At 49.3% G+C, this 19,781-nt stretch overlaps 1 protein-coding gene across 1 annotated transcript in view; it reads left to right on the plus strand.

Annotated features, from left to right (window-relative positions):
* Window positions 1–19,011, plus strand: part of RAB43 (RAB43, member RAS oncogene family) — a 37,083-nt gene extending 18,072 nt beyond the window's left edge. The window contains exons 2-3 of the mRNA XM_055344906.1: window positions 10,944–11,127; window positions 13,792–19,011. Of these exons, the coding sequence (XP_055200881.1) occupies window positions 10,944–11,127; window positions 13,792–14,042 (435 nt within the window). The 3' untranslated portion in view covers window positions 14,043–19,011. The remainder of the gene's footprint in view (window positions 1–10,943; window positions 11,128–13,791) is intronic.
* Window positions 19,012–19,781: the final 770 nt, after the last annotated feature.

Genomic DNA, 19,781 nt, shown 5'->3' on the forward strand with positions numbered 1-19,781 from the left:
GAAACTCATAAGACAGAGCAGTAAACATTTAAAAAGTGCATGTGTGTGAGCGTTGCATCTGGAGCAAAGTAAATTGGGATGCGGGGACAGGATGGGCTGCTCTTTTAAGAAAGGAGGATCGTGAAAGACCAGTGAGCGTAGTTGATACTTGAAAGCAGGCTGGGGTGAAGGGAGGTGGCAGTCATGTGCCGGCCTGGGGGAAGAGCACTGGGGGAAGAGCACGTCTGGAAGGGGGAATGTCAACGACAGGGACCTCAGAGTTCTCAGGGACCAGCCAGGAGCAAATACAGCTAAGGTGAAGTTCTGTGAAGATTGCAGGTCCTTTAGGCCTCCCGGGGGTGGAGAGCTGAGGAGCACAAGGTCCTTCTTACACTGTTTTAGGGGTTCCACATCAGTGGCTGAGTGGAGGATGGACTGCAGTATGGGTGGAAGCCTGGGACAGGCTTGAAGCTGTGGGCCGTAGCCATGGTGTGAGGCTCGGTGACAACAGGTATGCAGTGGGGGGAGCGACAAAGGATTCCGTGCCCATGATTCCTGCTCGACTAGGCCCCTGCTGAGGACGGGTTACAGTGAAGTAGGCAGATAGACAGATGGGCTTGGGCCTGGCATCACGCCCCATGCCTTGGCCTATCACAGCGCTGTTAGATCTTGCCTTTCTGTTCTGTGCGTGGGGCTGGTGGTCTCTGCCTGCAGGCTTTGCTGGGGACCCAGTGAGGTGGCCTAGACACCCACCCCAAGACCCCACAGCATCCATGCCGTGGATTCTGCTCTGGCTTCTGAGAAATAGAGTCTGCGACAGTCCTCTCCAATGGATGGCTCAGGATAACTCTGGTGTGCTTGCCTGCTTCCTCACCTGCCTGTCTCTTGAGTAGCCAGAGTGGCTGATCATACTCATTAAACTTTTCACCCAGACCCCCTTGGGGGCACTACCTAATGGCAGGCATGAGGCTCCAGCAGAGAAACTGGCTGCTGGGGAATAGGCTCTCGCCTGGCCTGGCTTCTCCCACCTCTTTTGGAACACACGAGACATTTGGGCCAAGAGATTGAGTCTCCTCTACTAAACCTTCTCTGAGATCCCACAGTGGGACCACACTCCACTGAACGACCCCAGTGATATTTGACAACTAGTCAGAGTGCCTGTCATTGTAGCCTGGGCTCCCTCTGGAAAACCAGAGCCCAAGACATGGGCTTGCATGCAGCTCATTTGTTTTGGCGACAGGAGAGAGTAAAACAGGAGGAAGGAATGCTACAAGGCTGCATCCTCTAGTTGATCACTGCCATGGGCGAGTAGGGCTTGATCGGGCAGGGCATCCCTCACTCCGCATTGGCCAAGTGTTGATCCATAGGGTGGTAAGGCCCTCTCCTTTCTTGGACGTGAATGCACAAATGCTTGGTGGTTTCCAGCAGGCCTCCCGGGCTAAACCAGAGAGGCTCCAAGGTAGGCAGCGAGGCACCCCTGGTGCAGGGAGGCACTTCAGGTTGTTACACTGTAGGCTGGTTGCTGCTAAGATCTGTGAGGTGGGGTAAAAGAGATGTCTAGTACATATTTCTCTGCTTCAGACAGTCTCCAGTGGCTTCCTTGCCATAAAAATAAAATCCACACTCGATGTTCACCGATAAGAACCTAAATGTTCTGGCTTCAGCTGCCCCTGACCGCATCTCCAACCATGTCCCTTCTTCCCTGCCATCTGGCCACACTGCCCTTTCTGTATCTCCAACACGGCAAGCTTTGTCCTTCTGGACACTGTGGCACTGTTCCCTCTGCCTGAACACTGACCCCGTGCCTGGCTTCTCTTCATCAGGCCTCAGCTCAAGTTTCACCTTCTGGGACCACCCTAGGAAACCCCTATCCCGGGGAGTCTCTCCCATTATCTTTACTTTCTTCAGAGTGCTTATTATCCTTCTCTGCAAGGATCCTATTTGCATTCTTCCTGTCTGTCTTCTTCTGCTGGGATGCAAGCTCTGTTTTTATTTCATTCCCTGCAATCTCCCCAGCTCCTAGAATCAGGGCTGGCACGTGGCAGAAACTCAGTACATAGTAGACAAACAAACGAATGACCTGTGGACACAGCCCAATATATTTTTGGAGGGGCCATTTTATATAGTCTACCTTGCATTAAAGCTCCTTTGCATGTATTAAAACCACTAGCCAAAAAATTGTCATAGCTCAGTAAATACTGTTAAATGGATGCATTTATCCAGCACCTTCTTTGTGTTAGTCACTGTGCACACTGAATCTATCATTTGGCCCTTACTGTACCTTTTTATTTTTATTTCTATTATTTATTTATTAATATTTTATTTATTTATTTATTCCTGAGAGACACATAGAGAGGCAGAGACACAGGCAGAGGGAGAAGCAGGCTCTCTACAGGGAGCCGGATGTGGGACTTGATCCCAGGACCCCGGGACCATAACCTGAGCTGAAGGCAGACACTCAACCACTGAGCCACTCAGGCGTCCTCCTTACTGTACCTTTTTAAAGAAATTTAATTAAAAATTTTTTTATTATTATTTTTAAGATTTTATTTATTTATTTGACAGAGTAAAGATAAGCAGAGCAGCAGGCAGAGGAAGAGGGAGAAGCAAACTCCCCTCTGAGCAGAGAGCCCAATGCAGGGCTCGATACCAAGACCCTGGGATCATGACCTGAGCCAAAGGCAGATGCTTAACCAACTGAACAACCCAGTGGTTTTTTTTTTTTTTTTTTTTAAACAGATGAGAAACTGAAGTTATAGCTCAGAGATACCATGCTGGAAAGTGATGGAACTGGTTTACCATTTCAGGCCTGTTGGACCCTGGAGTGCTGACACTGCTTGTTTCCTCTCCCCTTGTAATGTGGGAGAGTAGGAAGAGAATATTACCAGTCATGGGAAGGACCTACTTTCCAGAAATACCTCTTCCATTGCTGTCCAAATTTCACCAATTGGTTGACCTAAATACCTTAATCTGGAGCTATTTTGTTGGTTTTTAACTTAGTTTTTATTTTTATCAGAGTTATACATGTGTATGCTTTAAAGACTCATTTGGTTCAATAAGACTTGTTACTTAAAGGTCTCCTGATACCCCCACCTCTAGCCGCTGGGGGTGATCACTTCAGCTCTTTTTCAGTTGATGGGATTTTTCTATTTCTTTTGCTTATATTGCCACCCCCCACACACACAGCCTTCCCCCAGGTATAGGCATAGTTTATTGACTTCTGACTCTGGAAGGTGATGGTTAACTAACTCAGTGCTCTCCCAGCCCCCATCACACACGTACACACTTTACATCCTCCTAGTAGTGTTGTGTGGCAATACTGATGAGATCAGGATTACATTCCTTTCAGCTCTGTTCCCAGAATGTATTCTGAATTTGCTCACTTCACCCTCCACAATTACTGCATTCATCTAATCACTGTCTTTTACCTGGATTATGGCTATTGCCTCCTAACTGGTCTTCCTATTTTTGTCCTTGATCTCTTTTGTTGTTTTTTATTTTTAAGATTTTATTTATTCGTTTGAAAGAAAGCACAAGCAGGAGGAGCGGGAGATGGAAGAGCAGGCTCCCCGGCTGTGCAGGGAGCCCGCTGCAGGGCTCAGTCCCAGGATTCTGGGATCATGACCTGAACAAAGGCTGACACTTAACCGACTGAGCCACCCAGGTGCACCTGTCCTTGATCTCTTTTGATCTCTTCTCAGTACAGCAGCCAGAGTGATCCTGTTAAAAAGTAAATATGATTGGCTCAAAACTCCCGTGGCTTCCCGCCTTCACTCAGAGTGAAGGCCAGAGTTCTTACCTATGATCTAGAAGGCACTGTGTGATCTTGATACTTCTCTGCCATCCCTTATTACTCTCTCCTTTTGTACTCTGCTCCAAACACACCGATTTTCCTTGCTTTGTCTCTGCCTCAGGGCCTATGTACTTGCTCTTCTGTCTTCCTGGAATACTTGTTTCCCAGACATCTGCACAGCTGGCTTCCTCCAGCTTCCTGAACAGATACCCATCTGCACAGTTAGCTAACTTTCTCCACATCTTTATTTTTTATTTACTGATTTTTTAAAAAAGAACGTCTTTTAACATTTATTTTTTAGTAATTTCTATACCCAGCATGAGTATAAGGGGCTCAGTTTCACTACCCTGAGATTGAGAGTTTCACACTCTTCTGACTGAGCCAGCCAGTCACCCCTATTTATTTATTTATTTATTTATTTATTTATTTATTTATTTATTTATTTATTTAAAGATTTTATTTTTAAGTAATTTCTATACCCAACCTGGGGCTTGAACCTACGACCCTGAGATCAAGAGTTGCATGCTCCACAGACTGAGCCAGCCAGACACCCCTCTCCAGGTCATTACCAATGGTTATCTCAGTGAGGTCCTCTGTGGCCATCCTATCTGAATCTTCATTCCTCACCAAGATTCATAATTCCTTCTCCTGCTCATTTTTTCCCATCTTTTCACTATCTAGCATATTTGTTATTTTTATTACTTACTTTATAATAAGTATCTTTATATTATATATTTATGTATAGGTAAATTTATCTTATTTTTTTAAGATTTTTATTTATTTATTCGTGAGAGACACACACAGAGAGAGAGAGAGAGAGAGAGAGAGAGGCAGAGACACAGGCAGAGGGAGAAGCAGGCTCCATGCAGGGAGCCCGACGTGGGACTCAATCCTGGGACTCCAGGATCACACCCTGGGCTGAAGGCAGACGCTTAACCACTGAGCCACCCAGGCATCCCAATATATTTTATAATAATTATAAATTCTTATTACTTAGGATCTTACTTAGCATTTGTTTCCTGCACCAGACTATAAGCTTGAGGATAGGAATTTGCATCTGTTTTGTTGGCCCTGGTATCTTCAGTACCTAGAACACATAGCAGGTGTTTAGTAAGTTCTTATTGAAATGATTGAATTAATATGTTATGATTAGTAAGTGCTACCCACTGCTAAGTCATGTGGTATATTGCCATTATTTTTCATTTGCCATGTTCACTAGTTTTTCCTGGAAGTAGTGATCATCTTTGTTTTGCTCAGGTGTCTATGTATTTACCATTAATTCATCTCCCCAATTAGGGGAAATCCTAATTGATAAAGTTTTCTTCTCCATCTGTCCAACACATTGTATACCTTCCCTCTCAATATATGGCCTTCTGAGTTCTGTCTTTTTTTTTTTTTAAGATTTTATTTGTTTGAGGGGAGGAAGAGGAGCAGAGGGAGGAGAAGCAGACTCCCTGCTGAACAAGGAGCCAGATGCAGGCCCAATCCCAGAACCCAGAGATCATGACCTGAGCTGAAGTCAGACACTTAACCGACTGAGCCGCCCAAGTGCCTCTCAGTTCTGTCTTCTTGAAGAAAACTGTTTCAGAGCTTTCTTGATCTCTATTTAAGTTTTTCTGTGGTTACAGAAATAATCTATAAGAATTCAATCTTCAGAAATTTATTGAGACTTCTTTGAGGCCCAGAATATGAATGGTTTATCTTGGTGAATATTCTAGGTCCACTTGAAAAAAAAAAAAAAAGTGCTGTTCTGCAGTATTGGGTGTGATGGTCTGGAAATGTCAGTTTGATTGAGAATGTTTAGATATTCTTTATCCACACAGATTTTTTTTTTCTCTGCTAACTCTATCAATTACTGAGAGGTGTTAAAATAAAATCTCCAACTACAATTGTGGATTTGTCTCTCCCTTTAGTTATGTCAGTTTCACTTCATGAAATTTAAAACTGTAATTATGTGGATACATATTTAGTATCATGATGTTTTTCTGATAATTGTCTCATCATTATGAAATGTCTCTTTATCTCTTGTAATTCTTTGTTTGGAAGCCTACTTTCATATTCCTATAACTGTTATTCTTATACTTTCTTATGCTTACATGTATTTTATGTATTTCATTTTTTTATGGGCTATCTATTTGTGTCTTTATATTTAAGGTGCATCTCAGGTAGATAGCATATAGTCTTGCCTGTTTTCCAGTCTGAAAAGCTATGGCTTTTAATTGGAATGTTTAGTCCATATATATATATTTTTAAAGATTATATTTATTTATTCATGAGAGACACATAGAGAGAGAGGCAGAGACACAGGCAGAGGGAGAAGTAGGCTCCATGCAGGGAGCCCAATGCGGGACTTGATCCTGAGACCCTGGGATCACGCCCTGGGCTGAAGGCAGACGTTCAACCGTTGAGCCATCCAGGAGTCCCAGTCCATTTATATTTAATGTGATTATGTGATTATGGACCTGGTTGAATTTAATCTTCCATTTGCTACTTGTTTTGTTTTTGTTTTTTGTTTTTGCCTCTTCTGTTTTTTATTCCTTTGTTCCTTTCCTACTATCTTTTGGTTTAGTTGAAATTTTTTTAAAAAGAATACCATTTTAGAGGTACCTGGGTGGCTCAGTTGGTTAAGCATCTGACTTCAGCTCAGGTCATGATATCAGGGCCCTGGGATCAGCCCCCTCATTGAGCTCCCTGCTCAGCGGGGAGTCTGCTTTTCCTTCTCCCTCTCAAATAAATAAATAAAATCTTTAAAAAAAAGGAGTAGCATTTAGTCTCCTCTATTGACCTGCTATTTTTCTTACTAGTTAATATAGGGCTTACTATGCATCCTTATTAATTTACTAACACTCTTTAGAGTCAGTTTTGTATCACTTCATATATTACGACTGACACCACTTCTCATTTCTCTCTTCACATCTGACACCTTACAAGTATATTTACCTCACAACAGTATAATTTCATTTAACTGCCCTCCTTTTTTTGTGTGCTATTATTGTTATACTTTTAATTTCAAATACATTATAAACCCCACTTTACAGTCATTATTTATAGTTTTCCAGCCAGTTGTCTTATATGGCAATTATAAGAAACAACAATAACATTTTTTTAACAATAACATTTTTTAAAAAGATTTTATTTATTTACTTATGAGAGATACAGAGAGAGAGGCAGAGACACAGGCAGAGGGAAATGCAGGCTCCATACAGCGGGCACGATGTGGGACTCGACTCAGGAACCCTGGGATCATGACCTGAGCCAACGGCAGACGTCCACTGAACCACTCAGGCATCCCTAAAATCTTTTTTTACCTTTGTTTTCATCAGTTTGGCTATAATCCCTCATATTTTGTATTTCTTCTGCGTGGGTTTTGCTGCGTTCTTTGGATCAAGGTGATATCTTCATTAAGTTTGGAATTTTTAGTCCTTATTCTCCCGCATTCTCACTATTTTCTCTCCCTGGGACTACAATTATGTGAATATGGAACTGTATGATATTGTTGTCTAGGGGTGCGCAGGGTGTCCTGTGCCTCTGTTGCTTTTTCTTCAATATTTTTTTTCTTTGTTCTACTGATTTTTCTTCATGTTTGCTGATTCTTTTTGTGTGTGTGTGCTGTCTCCATTTTGCTGTTCATATTGTAGAATGAATTTTCCACTCATTGTACTTTTAAGCTCTAGAATTTTGACTTTTTTTTGTATGCTTTAAAAAATAATTTCCATTTTTGTGCTGAAATTTCTTGTCTACTTATTGTCATCATATTTTCCTTTAATTCTCTGATCATATTTAAAATCACTGCTGTAATATTTTTACTTACTAAATCCGATATTTGGATCATTTTGGCATCATTTTCTATTGACTTTTTCCTTTGTGGGTCAAATTTTGTTAGGGTTATTTTGTGGGGTTTTTTTTGCATGTTTAGCGATTTTTTTTTTTTTTTTATTGTATACTGGCAATAGTGGTTGATGCCTTAGTGAGACTGTGGATTCTGTTATCTTGTTTTAAAGAGCATCAATTCATGTCCTGATAGTCAATTCAGTTTGCTGGCTGATCACCTTGAAGCTTGTTTTTATGTTCTGTTAGGGCAGATAGGTGGAAGTCCAAGGATGTTTTTCTCATCACCTCTGACTTGACAGGGGTCAGCCTCCAAACCTGAGACTTGTGTTGGGCTTTGGTTTTAGGCTTTGTTACGACAGATTTACTCATGGTCTACACTCATAGGTGGCATCTTTCTGGATTATTGTCTCATGCTGCTTGTTGTTTACATCTTGAAAATGGCAGCCTCTCATATTTTTCTGTCCTGTTTATGGAGGGAGGGCTCATCTGCCAGTAAGCATCCTGCCAGAGATGGGAGCTGCCCTGGAGCCCTGTGGCCTGCTCCATATGGGTTGATGTCCAGGCTCTCTGCTCAGCTGTTGTCTTGGGATCTCCCTCTACCACCATCCTGAGGTACCCTTTGCCTCTCTTTTGAGCTGAAGTCTCTGTTTTCTGGATACCACATTTTCTTACTTTTGGTTGATTTCTTTAGGTAGAGGAACAGTCAGTAGCTTCCTGAGAAAGGGAAGATAAACTTCTTGAGTATCTGAAAATGTGTTTAATAAACCGTCACACTTGACTGATGGCTAATTGGGTAGAGAATTTTAGGTTGGAAATAATTTTCTATCATAATTTTAGGCATTCTTCATTGAATATCTAATGCCATGTGGATTTTGTGAAACTTTAACCTGAAAACCTCTTTTTTCCCCCCTTCTGGAAGCTTTTAGGACCTTCTTTTCTTCCCCATTGTTGTGGAATTCCCATGTGGTGTATTTTGTGGAGGTCTGTTCTCCTCCATTGTGTGTGTGCTTAGTAGGCTTTTTCAACCCAGTGGGAGTTTTCTTGAAATCTTTCTTTGATTTCCTCCTCTGACTTCACTTTTCTTTTCTTCTGAAATGTTTACTATCCTAATATTGGACCTCCTAGGCTGGCTCTACAAGTTTTTCCCTTCTCTATTCTATCTCTTTGTATTTCTTTATTTTGGAGGGATTTCTTCAACTTTATCTTCCAATGCTTAGGTTGCATTTTTCATTGATGTTATATTGTTAATTGTTAAAAACTTTAAAAAAATTATTTGAGGCACAGAGAGAGAGAACATGAGTGAGGGAGAGAGGAACAGAGGGAGAGGAAGAGCAAGAAACAGACTCCCCACTGAGCAAGGAGACTAATGTGGGGCTTGACCTGGGGTCATGATCTACCTTTGGCTCCAAAGGTAGATGCTTAACCAACTGAACTACCCAGGTTCCCCAAAATCTCTCTCTCTCTTTTTTAAAGATTTTATTTTTAAGTAATCTCTATACCCAGGGTGGGACTTGAACCCACAACCTTGAGATCAAGAGTTACATGCGCATCCAACTGAGCCAACCAGACACCCTCTGTTTTTCTTTGACTACTCCCTCAACGTTTTTTTCTTAAGATTTTATTTACGTATTTGAGACAGAGAGCATAAGCAGGGAGGAGGGTCAGAAAGAGAGGGAGAAGCAGATTCACCCTGAGCACGGAGCCTGATATGAGGCTCAATCCCAGGACCCTGAGATCCTGACCTGAGCCGAAAGTGGATGCTTAACCAATTGAGCCTTCCAGGAGCCCCCTCCCCCCATTTTTTTTAAGAAATAGCATTCTATTATTGTTTTACAGATCTTTTCCTATGTCTGAAAATATTGATGTTTATTTTGGTAAACAAAAATTTGCCTCTGTATTGTTTTTCTTTCGTCGCAGTCACTTGCTTTCTGTGTTTGTTTGGCGTGTGTCGTGTGCTTTCCTGTGGGGTATGGAGATGAGTTTCTTGGTCATTTGGTTTGTGTATTGCCAGAGTTCATGCCTTTTTCTTCACCCTCTGTGTGAACTAGAAGACCCCCAGCTTCCTTGGAGCCTTTTGTAGTTGGGGAGTAAACAGGTCTCAAGACTAGAGGCTTCTGCTTGGCATGTTGTAGAAGAGGGGGTCACCTCCACAGCCCTGCCCTCAGGAACTGTCTAAGGCCTCTGGGGTGCTTCCCTGTGCCAGGCAGACTAGTGAACTAGATAGAGGCACCCAGCATGCTTGTGCCAGTGAAGTAGGATGGATGGGCCTACAGCTTACTGGAGATCAGAGGCTTGTGTTCATCTTCAGGGAGCCCCAAGAACCTGTGATCTGTGGAGCAGAGAAGACAAACACTGAGCCCCAAGAGCCCTGGCATCTGCCCACTCTGAGGCCCTCCCAGAGTCCATCTCTCCCCAGCCCAGAGCTGGTGATGTCCTGCCAGAGTGAGCAGCCTCCCAGCCTGGGTACAGTGAAAGTCCAGGTCTGCCCTGGCTGCAGCCTCCTGCCCTATCTGGCATCTGTTATGCCAGACTGCTGCTTCTACAGAAACCAGGCAGGCTCCTGCTATACACAGGCACCTCTCCTCCATGGCCATTGCCCAGGAGGGCTTGGTAGTGGGCGCTGATGGGTGTTTGTTAAGTGAAGACATGGGCAAAGGAAGACCTCAAGTTCCTTGCATTTGGCCAGGCTGGGCCAGCTGGTGGTAAAGGCCTTACAGGAGGACCCTACACGTTGCCTCCCCCAGGACCTCAGTACCATAGCCTAGGCCCCCTCACCACCAGGCTGTGAGCATGCTCCCACGTGTCACTGAGGTGGAAGCAGGGAATCTGAATACTGGAGGAACCTTCCACACGGCTGGGGATAGCGGTGCAATTACAGGCCCAGAGAGGGGAAAGTATAGGACATGCACACACAGCCAGCGTCGCAGCACACCTGAAGCTGTGAGCTGCTAGAGCCCTTCTGGTTCATTGTTCCTATCAGTGAGCTTGCTGTGTAGGGGAGAGGGCATACAGAGGACTCTGGGCCAAATGGACCCCCTGCTGTGGTGCGGAATGTCCCCTTACCACCTTTTCCTGGGGCTCTAGAGAGCAGAGGTGAGTGCTCCCCACCTTCCCTTGGCATCCTCCCAGCCCCCTCAAAGTTGGGCCACTGAGTTGTTTGCTGTGGGCCCAGAAGTCCTCTCTCTACCTTCCAGCCTCTCTTGCATGATTCCTGCCAAAGTGTGACCTGGGGGCCTGCCCAGTGGAACCAGCACTTTGGGGACGGGTCTTGGGATTACACTCCCTATCCCCTGCACATGGTCACACGGCCAGGTTCACAGGAGGCCCCCTATTTCTTTAGCTGCAGATCTGGGACACAGCTGGCCAGGAGCGATTCCGCACCATCACCCAGAGCTACTACCGCAGTGCCAACGGGGCCATCCTCGCTTACGACATCACCAAGAGGAGCTCCTTTCTGTCTGTGCCTCACTGGATCGAGGATGTGAGGAAGTACGCGGGCTCTAACATCGTGCAGCTGCTGATTGGTGAGCTGGGGGGAACGGGGCAGGACTAGCAGTGTTCCTCAGGGCATGGATCTGCCTCTCTGTCTTAGTCTCTTCCTCCTTTTTATTTATTTATTTTTTAAGGATTTATTTATTTATTTGAGAGACCCAGTGAGAGAGACCACGGGCAGGGTAAGAGGTAGAGGGAGAAACAGACCCCACGGAGCAGGGAGCCTGATGTGGACCTCTATCCTTGGACTCCAGGATCACGACCTGAGCTGAAGGCAGAGGCTTAATTGACAGAGCCACTCAGGCGCCCCTCTTTCTCCTTTTTAAACAAAGGGCAAGTGGAGTACAGAGAGAGGCTGAACTTGGCCAGGCAGGAATGAAACAAGAACTGGAACTGTGATCTTCCAAATTCTGATCCCGCCAATCACTTACACAGTTATATTCAAAACTGGAAAAAAAAAAAAAAACTGGAATTAGAGGGAGGAAGAAAGGGGTTACCATGTAACCATAGAGGGTAACACTGGTTAAACCTTCACTTGGGTCATTGCATTTAGTTCCCTTAACCTGGCCACTCACTCCTTGTTTGTAAGGGGTAGGAGCTGAGGCTCAGAAAAGTGAAGTCTTTTATCTCAGTCCACACAGCCTGTGAGCATATAAATATGAAACTTTTAGCTCTGCCAGTTGTCATTCAGTGACGTCCCGTCACACTACACTGCAGAGCAGGGTTGTCAACCATCTGTGTGCTTCCATGTCACTCTGAAGTTTGTGAAAACACAGATGCCAGGCACCACATCTGGATGGGGCCTGTGAATGTGCATTTCTCACAGGTTCCCAGGTGGTACCGAGGACACCTGTTTGTGACCCAGGGACCCCACTTTGAGAACCACTGTTGCTCTTACCTGCTCTTTGCTTTTCCTCATAAATCAATTCCTCAGACCTGGGCTCAAGAAGCTTTGGACCACTTGTGTGGTCCTGAGGTTCTTACTCCAACAGTCAGTCTGATTCTTTTTTTTCTTTTTTCTTTTTTTTTAAGATTTAATTTATTTATTCATGAGAGAGAGAGGGGGAGAGGAGAGGAGAGGCAGAGACACAGGTGGAGGGAGAAGCAGGCTCCATACAGGGAGCCTGACGTGGGACTCAATCTCGGGTCTCCAGGATCACGCCCTTGGCCAAAGGCAGGTGCTTAACCGCTGAGCCACCCAGGGATCCCAGTCAGGCTGATTCTTTCAAGTTTCATATTTATATGCTCACAGGCTGTGTGGAGTGGGATATACAAGCATTTGACAGAGCTGGACTTCACAGGCAAGAGTGGAGACTTAAAAGAATTCTTCTAGAAATGGGGTCAAGGAGCCGTTGACCAGATTTTTTAGAACATAATGAAACCTCTGACGCCTTGTAGAAGCCAGAGATGTGCCCTCGGGTTGGCTGGTATGCTTTGCTCTGACAAGCTGAAAGCAAAATAATCGAAAACCACAATCTTAGAGCAAATAAGAGAATTCCAGAGGAAAGTAGGAGAGAATAAATAATAAGCCTAAAAAAATTGTAGCGAAGGACAAAACTCACAATGCTAGGTTTCTTTCTTCTTTTTTTTTTTAAAGGATTTTATTTATTTATTCATAGAGACAGAGAGAGAGAGAGAGAGAGAGAGAGAGAGGCAGAGATACAGGCAGAGGGAGAAGTAGGCTCCACGCAGAGAGCCTGACGTGGGACTCGATCCAGGGTCTCCAGGATCACGCCCTGGGCTGCAGGCGGTGCTAAACCGCTGTGCCACCGGGGCTGCCCAACAATGCTAGGTTCCTTTCCTTTTTCCTTTCCTTTTTCCTTTCCCTTTACTTTCCTCCTTTTTTTTTTTTTTTAAGATTTTATTTATTTATTCGTGAGAGACAGAGAGAGAGGCAGAGGGAGAAGCAGGCTCGATTCCCGGACCCTGGGATCATGACCTGAGCCGAAGGCAGCCGCTAAACTGCTGAGCCACCCAGGTGTCCCACAGTGCTAGGTTTCTTTGTTAACACCACCACATAGGGAGTGCCTGCCAAGTGCCAGTTGTGTTTTCAGGCTCGTTTTACCATTTGATTCCTCCTGGGCTGAGGTGGTGGCAGAGATGAGGAAACTGAGATTCAAGGATGCTGTGTGACCCACTTATCTGTGGGTCACACAGCAAGTGAAAGGGAGCCGAAGTTTCTCACAGCTCTAAAGTACTGTGTTCTTTAACCAAACTTTAGGGCTCCTGCTTGTCAGGAAGAGGCAATAAAATACTCGAGCCACTGGCAAAAGTAAAAGAAAAAAAAATGAACGAGGGACTTCAAATGTTAGAAATAAGAGCTTTAACATTAAAAAAAGTCTTAGAAAAAAGAGGGGGAGGGACACATGGGTGGCCCAGTGGTTGAGCATCTGTCTTCAGCTCAGGGGATGATCCTGGGGTCCTGGGATCAAGTCTCACATCAGGCTCCCTGCATGGAGCCTGCTTCTCCCTCTTCCTGTGTCTCTGCCTCTCTCTGTGTCTCTCATGAATAAATAAATAAAATTTTTAAAAAAGAGAGAGAGAGAGATGACCAAGCAAAGTGATATTGGTTGGCAGCTGGAAGGGCGCGATGGTCGGCCTGGCATCTCTGGGTCTCTGGGTGCGGCCCACTCAGTGTGTCAGGGCCTGCTGGCACCCATGGGCCTCACCCCGCCGCACTGGGCCTTTCCCCACAGGGAACAAGTCGGACCTCGGCCAGCTCCGCGAGGTCCCGCTGGCTGAGGCGCAGAGCCTGGCAGAGCACTACGACATCCTGTGTGCCATTGAGACGTCGGCCAAGGACTCAAGCAACGTGGAGGAAGCCTTCGTGAGGGTGGCCACGGAGCTGGTTGTCAGACACGGTGGCCCACTGCTCAGTGAGAAGGGCACTGACCACATCCAGCTTGACAGCAAGGACGTCGGGGAGAGCTGGGGCTGCGGCTGCTGACCGGGGTGCCGGGCAGGCAGGCAGGGGCCTCCCCACCTCCCCGCCCCCCGCCCCCAGCCTGCCAGGCCCACCCCTCCAGGGCTGGCCCTCCATGGCGCCAGCGATTCTAGTGCAGCTGGGTAAAGTCCTGGAATTATCCATTCCGTGGCCTGGGTACTTGATGGGAAAGCTACCCTCGAGGAAGGAAGAAGCGGGGTGCCTTCTGGGTGTTGGGGGTGGGGCCCCTCCTGCCGGCCAGTGGCGGTCCCCTCCAAGTTCTTCACAGTCCAGGACTGGCCCAGGCCCATAGGTATAGACCACGGTGGGAGAGGGGCCAGGATGTGCCTCCCCTGCGGCATGTGTACTGGTTCCGACCACTTCACACCTTGAGTCTTGCTGTAGCTGTGGCGGCAGCAGGTTGCTGCCTCCCAGGGATGTGGCTGGTGCCGGTTCTCCCGGGTCACTTGGGGCCTCTGGTCGGAGCCTCGGAGGGAGAGAGAGCTAGCAGCCCGACAGGCTCAGTTCCTGAGCACAGCCCCAGGGAAGCCCTAACTCCTTCCCGGCGAGGAACTTTCTTCCTTTCTTCACTGCCAGCTCTAAGCTCGCAGATAGCTTGGGGCTTGGCTTGCTGCCTTAGCAAGCAAGACCTCTCAAGTTTTCTGGTTTTCCATGTAGCTTCTTGTTTTCATCGGCACAAGTATGGGGTCATGGCCCACTGACTGTCTGCTGGCCTGGGGCACAAAGTTTTGCCACTCAGGTTGCAAAACCAGCTGATTCTTCAGCACGGACTCTCAGAACTTGCAGGTTTGGGGGAATGAGATAGGAATGTGGACATTTAAGGGAAAAGTAAAAGCTTGTATCCCTGAGGCTCAGGTCTGAGAGGAAACCTCAGGGCACCTAGTCTGACCTGTGCAGAAGCTCTTTCTGCCACGTCCAGAGTGACAGCTCCCCCACTGCCTCCAGTCTAGCTTATAGTTTCCCAAGCCAAGAAGGCAAGGCCCTGGCAGTCCTGGGTCTGGCCACTTCATCCTTGCGGCCCCACCCACCCTTAATGGTTTCAACATGTGTTGGGTGCTGAGGTTAGAAGGCAGATGAGGGCTGGCATCACTGGGGCTCTTGGAAGCACACTGTCCTCTGGGAATAGCTCAGAGGATCCCAGGGATGGAGCTAGGGGAGGCAGGTGATTTTCCCATACCGCCCCCGCCCTCTGCGTGGGGTCCCAGGAAATACACTGTTGTCAGAGCCGTGGGCAATGCCACAGCATGGAGCTCGAGCCCCAGGCCCAGCCCCAACCCCAGAGGTGGGCCACGGACCTCCAGCTGACTTCCCTGGCCTTCCACTCATGCCCTTTGTTCTGCGTCACTGCCTCTCCCAGGCAGGCCTGACCACAGAGCCAGCAGCCAGACCCACGGCAGTCTGGTGAAGCAGGGTCAGGCATGGAAGGCTTCCCTGGCCGGGACCCAGACAGGCAGGGCTGGTGACTCCCTTTCAGTCAGGGAGGCAGCCATGGGATGGCTGAGCCTGGTTCTGGAGAGGAAGGATGTTGGCCTGGTTGGACCAGGAGCTACTGAGTGGGTGTCTTTGCTGAAGGGAACCAGTCCATTGGTGTCCGGGATGGGGTGGGAGCAGGGAACGAGAAGGCCGCTGGGCTTCCTCCCTGAATGGCCTTGCCAGTGGGGTGGGGTGAGCAGGGCCTGGGACCCAGCTGCTGGCAGGCCTCTCCCCTGCAGTTCCTGGGCTCTACCTGCAAAGTAGAAAGTTCCTGTGAAGGAGGCACATTCAGGCCAAGGGCAAAGGTCCTCCAGCCCCATGACCTCTGCCAGGGGACTGATGTTTGGGCAGAGCTGGGCATTCAAGCTGGGCCCAAGCTGGAAGAGAAACTTTGTGAATCCTGACCTTGTAGAGACCTGCTGCTTTGGGGGTGGGTGGTGGCGGGGATGTAGAGGGTCTTAGAGCACAGGCCTGGGCCTACCCCTCCCCCCACCCCAAGATTGACTTGCGGCCTCAGTTGCCAGTGAGCACAGGTATGGACCCTCCCTGTTGTTCCCTGCTGTCCCCCTCTGCCTCCACCTGGGATGGCTTGGGGAAAGTGGGAGGTCCTTGCATTCCATCTCCTGCACTGGGATGCCCTGGGCTGCCATGAGGATCCAGGCACAGCAGCAGGTAGCTGGCTGATGATGGACTCTAAGCCATCCCCCTCCTCCTCCAGACCCAGGGGTTAAAGGCCGGAAACCCTGCAGAGGCTTGGCTGAGAAAGGGGAAAGATCACTGGCCCAGCCAGGACTGGCCTCACGGCTCACCCAGCAACCACGAAAACTCTTCCCTTTCCTGCCTGTCACAGTCCTACAGTGTCCAAAACGCTGGGCCGTGTGGTCTCCTGCCACCCTAATCTCCAGGTGGTTAGCCTAGAAATCCAGGGGTTGTCTCAGGCTCCTCACTCTCTCTCCGCACCCTACCACAGTGCTGGGATCCCACCTCCACGCCAGTCCCCACGCCTCTTCTCTGGACAGGCCCCAGCCTCCCCTGGACACCTTGTGGACCTCCTTGGCCCCTGGGCTTCTAGCCTGCGCAGCACAAACCACCCTCCTGCTGCAGTCAGAGTGGCACTTGTAAAAGGTCACTGCTGATGCTGCCCCCTCCCCTTCCAGCGTGCCTGGGGCCCTTGGGATACAGGCCATGCTCCACCCAGATGCCCAAGGCCTCCACAGCTCTGCCTTGGCCTCCCTTAGGACCACCCTCTGCCCAGGCCACTCCCTCCCCCTGCCCAGCCTCTCTTCATATCGTTTAGGATCCCACAGATGACCCACCTAGACACCTCTGAGAATTGGCCCCACCCCAAGCTAGTCCCTTGGTCATAGAACCTTCTGGCATGAATGAGTTCTTTATCTCCCTCTTCCTGAGCAGGAGCCATTTCCCACAGGCTCAGAGACCATTTCCCCACACAAATGCTGGTGCTTAGGTCCCGATGCTGGTGTGCTGACCGTGTGCTGGCTGGACTGCCTGTGGGGGGCCCATCCCAGTCTCCTGGGCCTCGGTCTTCTGTCACTTGGGTAAGAGAAAATGGGGAAGTGTTGAGACAACATGATCCACCTCTGTTTCCTTCTGCAGCAGCCCAGGGCTTCTGGGGCCAGAGAGCTTAATCTCTTCCTCTGTTTATAAATTGCCCAAGAGCAGGAACAGGTGGGGTCCAGACCAGGGTGTGGGAGAGGAGGCAGGGGACAGAGGGCCAGGAAGTGTCCTGGCAGCCACCAGGCCCCAAGGAGAGTACCGTCTGAGGCCTGGGTGGGGCCCCTGTGACGTGGGCTGCAGAAAAGGAGGCTGGTGTTTTATACTCCGGAGGAGGAGTGGGGCAGGCAAGGGACGCGGGTCGGGATTCCCAAGCCAGAGAGGTGGGTCCCTGTCCTCCGAAAGGGCTGCAAGGACATCAGGCCCCAGCAGGCATGGAGCTGGAGGGAGCTCCTAATTCATATTGAATTCGATTACTCTTTCCCAGGAGGGCTGCGGGGTGGGGCCTCCAGCCCTGTGCGCCCTGCCAGCCCAGACTGTTGGGCTGTGGGGAAGGCCTCAGCGAGCCCAGTGATGCCGTTTGCATTTGGGGATTTTTCACATGATCTATTTATGATACCGAAATCTTTATAGCAAATCTATTTTTTAAAACATGGAAAAGTTGCCTTTATGGAAACAGAGCCAGAGTGTACACATTCCTAAACCATTAAACTGATTTCTGCAAAGAGCCAATGGTGCCCAAGACTGGTTCTCTCACCTTTGAACCCAGAGCCAGCCCAGGTGGCCACATCTCCACAGATGCTTCCACCTGCCCAGCTGGCTTCCCCAACTAGTCTCCAGGCCTGGAGTGGGTGGGGGGAGGGGGTCTATGCACTGCCCACCGCCCTTTTTAAGACATCTCTGCCCCAGACCAATGTGGAATCCTACAGAGAAGCAGTCAGTGCCTAATGAGCAGGAAGGAGCTTGGGTTTGGTCCTCACTGTCAGGGATACCTGTGTGACCTTGGGCAAGTTACTGCACTTCTCTGGGCCTCTCGGGTTCCTTCAGTTGGGTTTGCAAGTTGGGGGGGGGCAGGTTGAGGAGCATGGTTCAGTGCATCAGGCCTGCTACCTCTCACACATCTACAACCCCATGAGAAGGTGTTACTATTCCTGTTCTTTCCAGATGAGCCAGCAGGCTCAGGGTTTGGGAGTTCCTTGCCCAAGACTTGAAACTAACAAATTAGAGGTTTTATTCCAAGTCCAGAGATCCCCATGAAAGCCAGGCTGGTCTTGCATACTGCTATATTCCAAGGGCAAAGAATGGTTTCAGGCATGTAGTAGGTGCTCAAAGAATTGCCAGCCGCCTAATTGGGACCCCTGGCACCACGACAGCCGTGAATCCATAGCCCACCCATATAACCTGTGGTCTGTTACTAGTCCTTCTCAGAAAGGGGCCATGTTGACATGGAGCCAGATGAGAATTGCATAGTATGGGTGCACACGGTGGCCAGGTCGGACTGTACTTGGTCAGCCACACCCTGCTCTGAGACCAACTGACATCAGGGAGGTCAGACCAGCCTCCGTTCAAATCCCAGGTCTGCTGTGACTGGTTGTGTGACCTTGGGCAAGTCATTTTCCCACCCAGCCTCTGTGTCCTCAGATGGGGGACCCTGATTTCTGTCCTGCCTGCAGCCCGGCAAGCATCCTAAGATCCCAGCTGGGAGGGCTTTGTAAACAGGGGCTCCTGTTTCTGGCTCTGTCCAGAGGTCAGAAGCCTGGTAATTCCACTGAGTGAGTGATGAAGGCCGGGAGCCTGGACATCCCAGAGGGGCCACGCTCCAGGCACTTCCAATCACCTTTTCCAGGGAGAAGAAATGCCTGTGGTTTGAATCTCCTGCTGTCCTAGAATGCAGGGCAGCCCCCAGCCTGCATGGGCCCCTTGGGAGACAAAGCCCTAACCCGGAGGTCCGAGCTGGGCCACCACATGCCCGCCCCCCCCCCCCCAGAGGCTGTGAGGAGGGCCCTGCCCTCTCACCTCTGTCCACGCCAGGGAACTGCCAGACCCCGGGATAAGGCCCTGGGCTTATTTAAAGCAGGGAAACTGAGGCCAGGGGCTCTAAGAGCTGAGCCTGGCCCTGCCCCTCCTGTGGGGGCATCCAAAGCTCCAAGCCCGACTCCCCTATTCCCTGGACACATTCCCCCAGGGGCTCAGCTGAGGAGGGATGTCGCCAGCCCTTCCTTCAGGGAAGCTGGGATGCAGGGTGCCCCCACCCCAGGCACCCTTCCCTCACGGCTGCCCCCCACCCCAGCAGCCTCTGCCCGGCCTGGCTCCCGCCTGCTGCCTCCACGCCCAGCTCCATACACCTTCCTCGAGTAGGTCACCCCCTGGCTTGGACCTGCAGGCCCCTGCCGCCCACAAGACTCCCCTCAGGGCCCATCAGGGCCATTCACAGCCGGCCACACTCTGCCCTGACACTCCCCACCCCCAGCCCACAGGGCTCTGCCCTTTCCTGGCCCCGCTGCTCCCGATGGGCTGACCCCCAGACCCACCTGAAGAGCCCACCTTGCTGCGGCTGCCCCAAGCAGGGCCTTCTGCATACCAACAGTCCCAGCTGGGGCCCTGGGCCCAGAGGACAACCACCTGCTCCTGACACGGACTCCCAGGCACCCCCAGGAGCTCCCCAGGATGGGGGCCCCCGCCCCCAGAGCCTGCCGTCGGGTCCCCCATGGGAAAGACAAGATTCGCCCCGATGGCGGGCTGGCTCCCACTGCT

Source organism: Nyctereutes procyonoides, unplaced genomic scaffold (genome assembly GCF_905146905.1).
Source record: "Nyctereutes procyonoides isolate TBG_1078 unplaced genomic scaffold, NYPRO_anot_genome, whole genome shotgun sequence".
Classification (NCBI taxonomy): domain Eukaryota; kingdom Metazoa; phylum Chordata; class Mammalia; order Carnivora; family Canidae; genus Nyctereutes; species Nyctereutes procyonoides.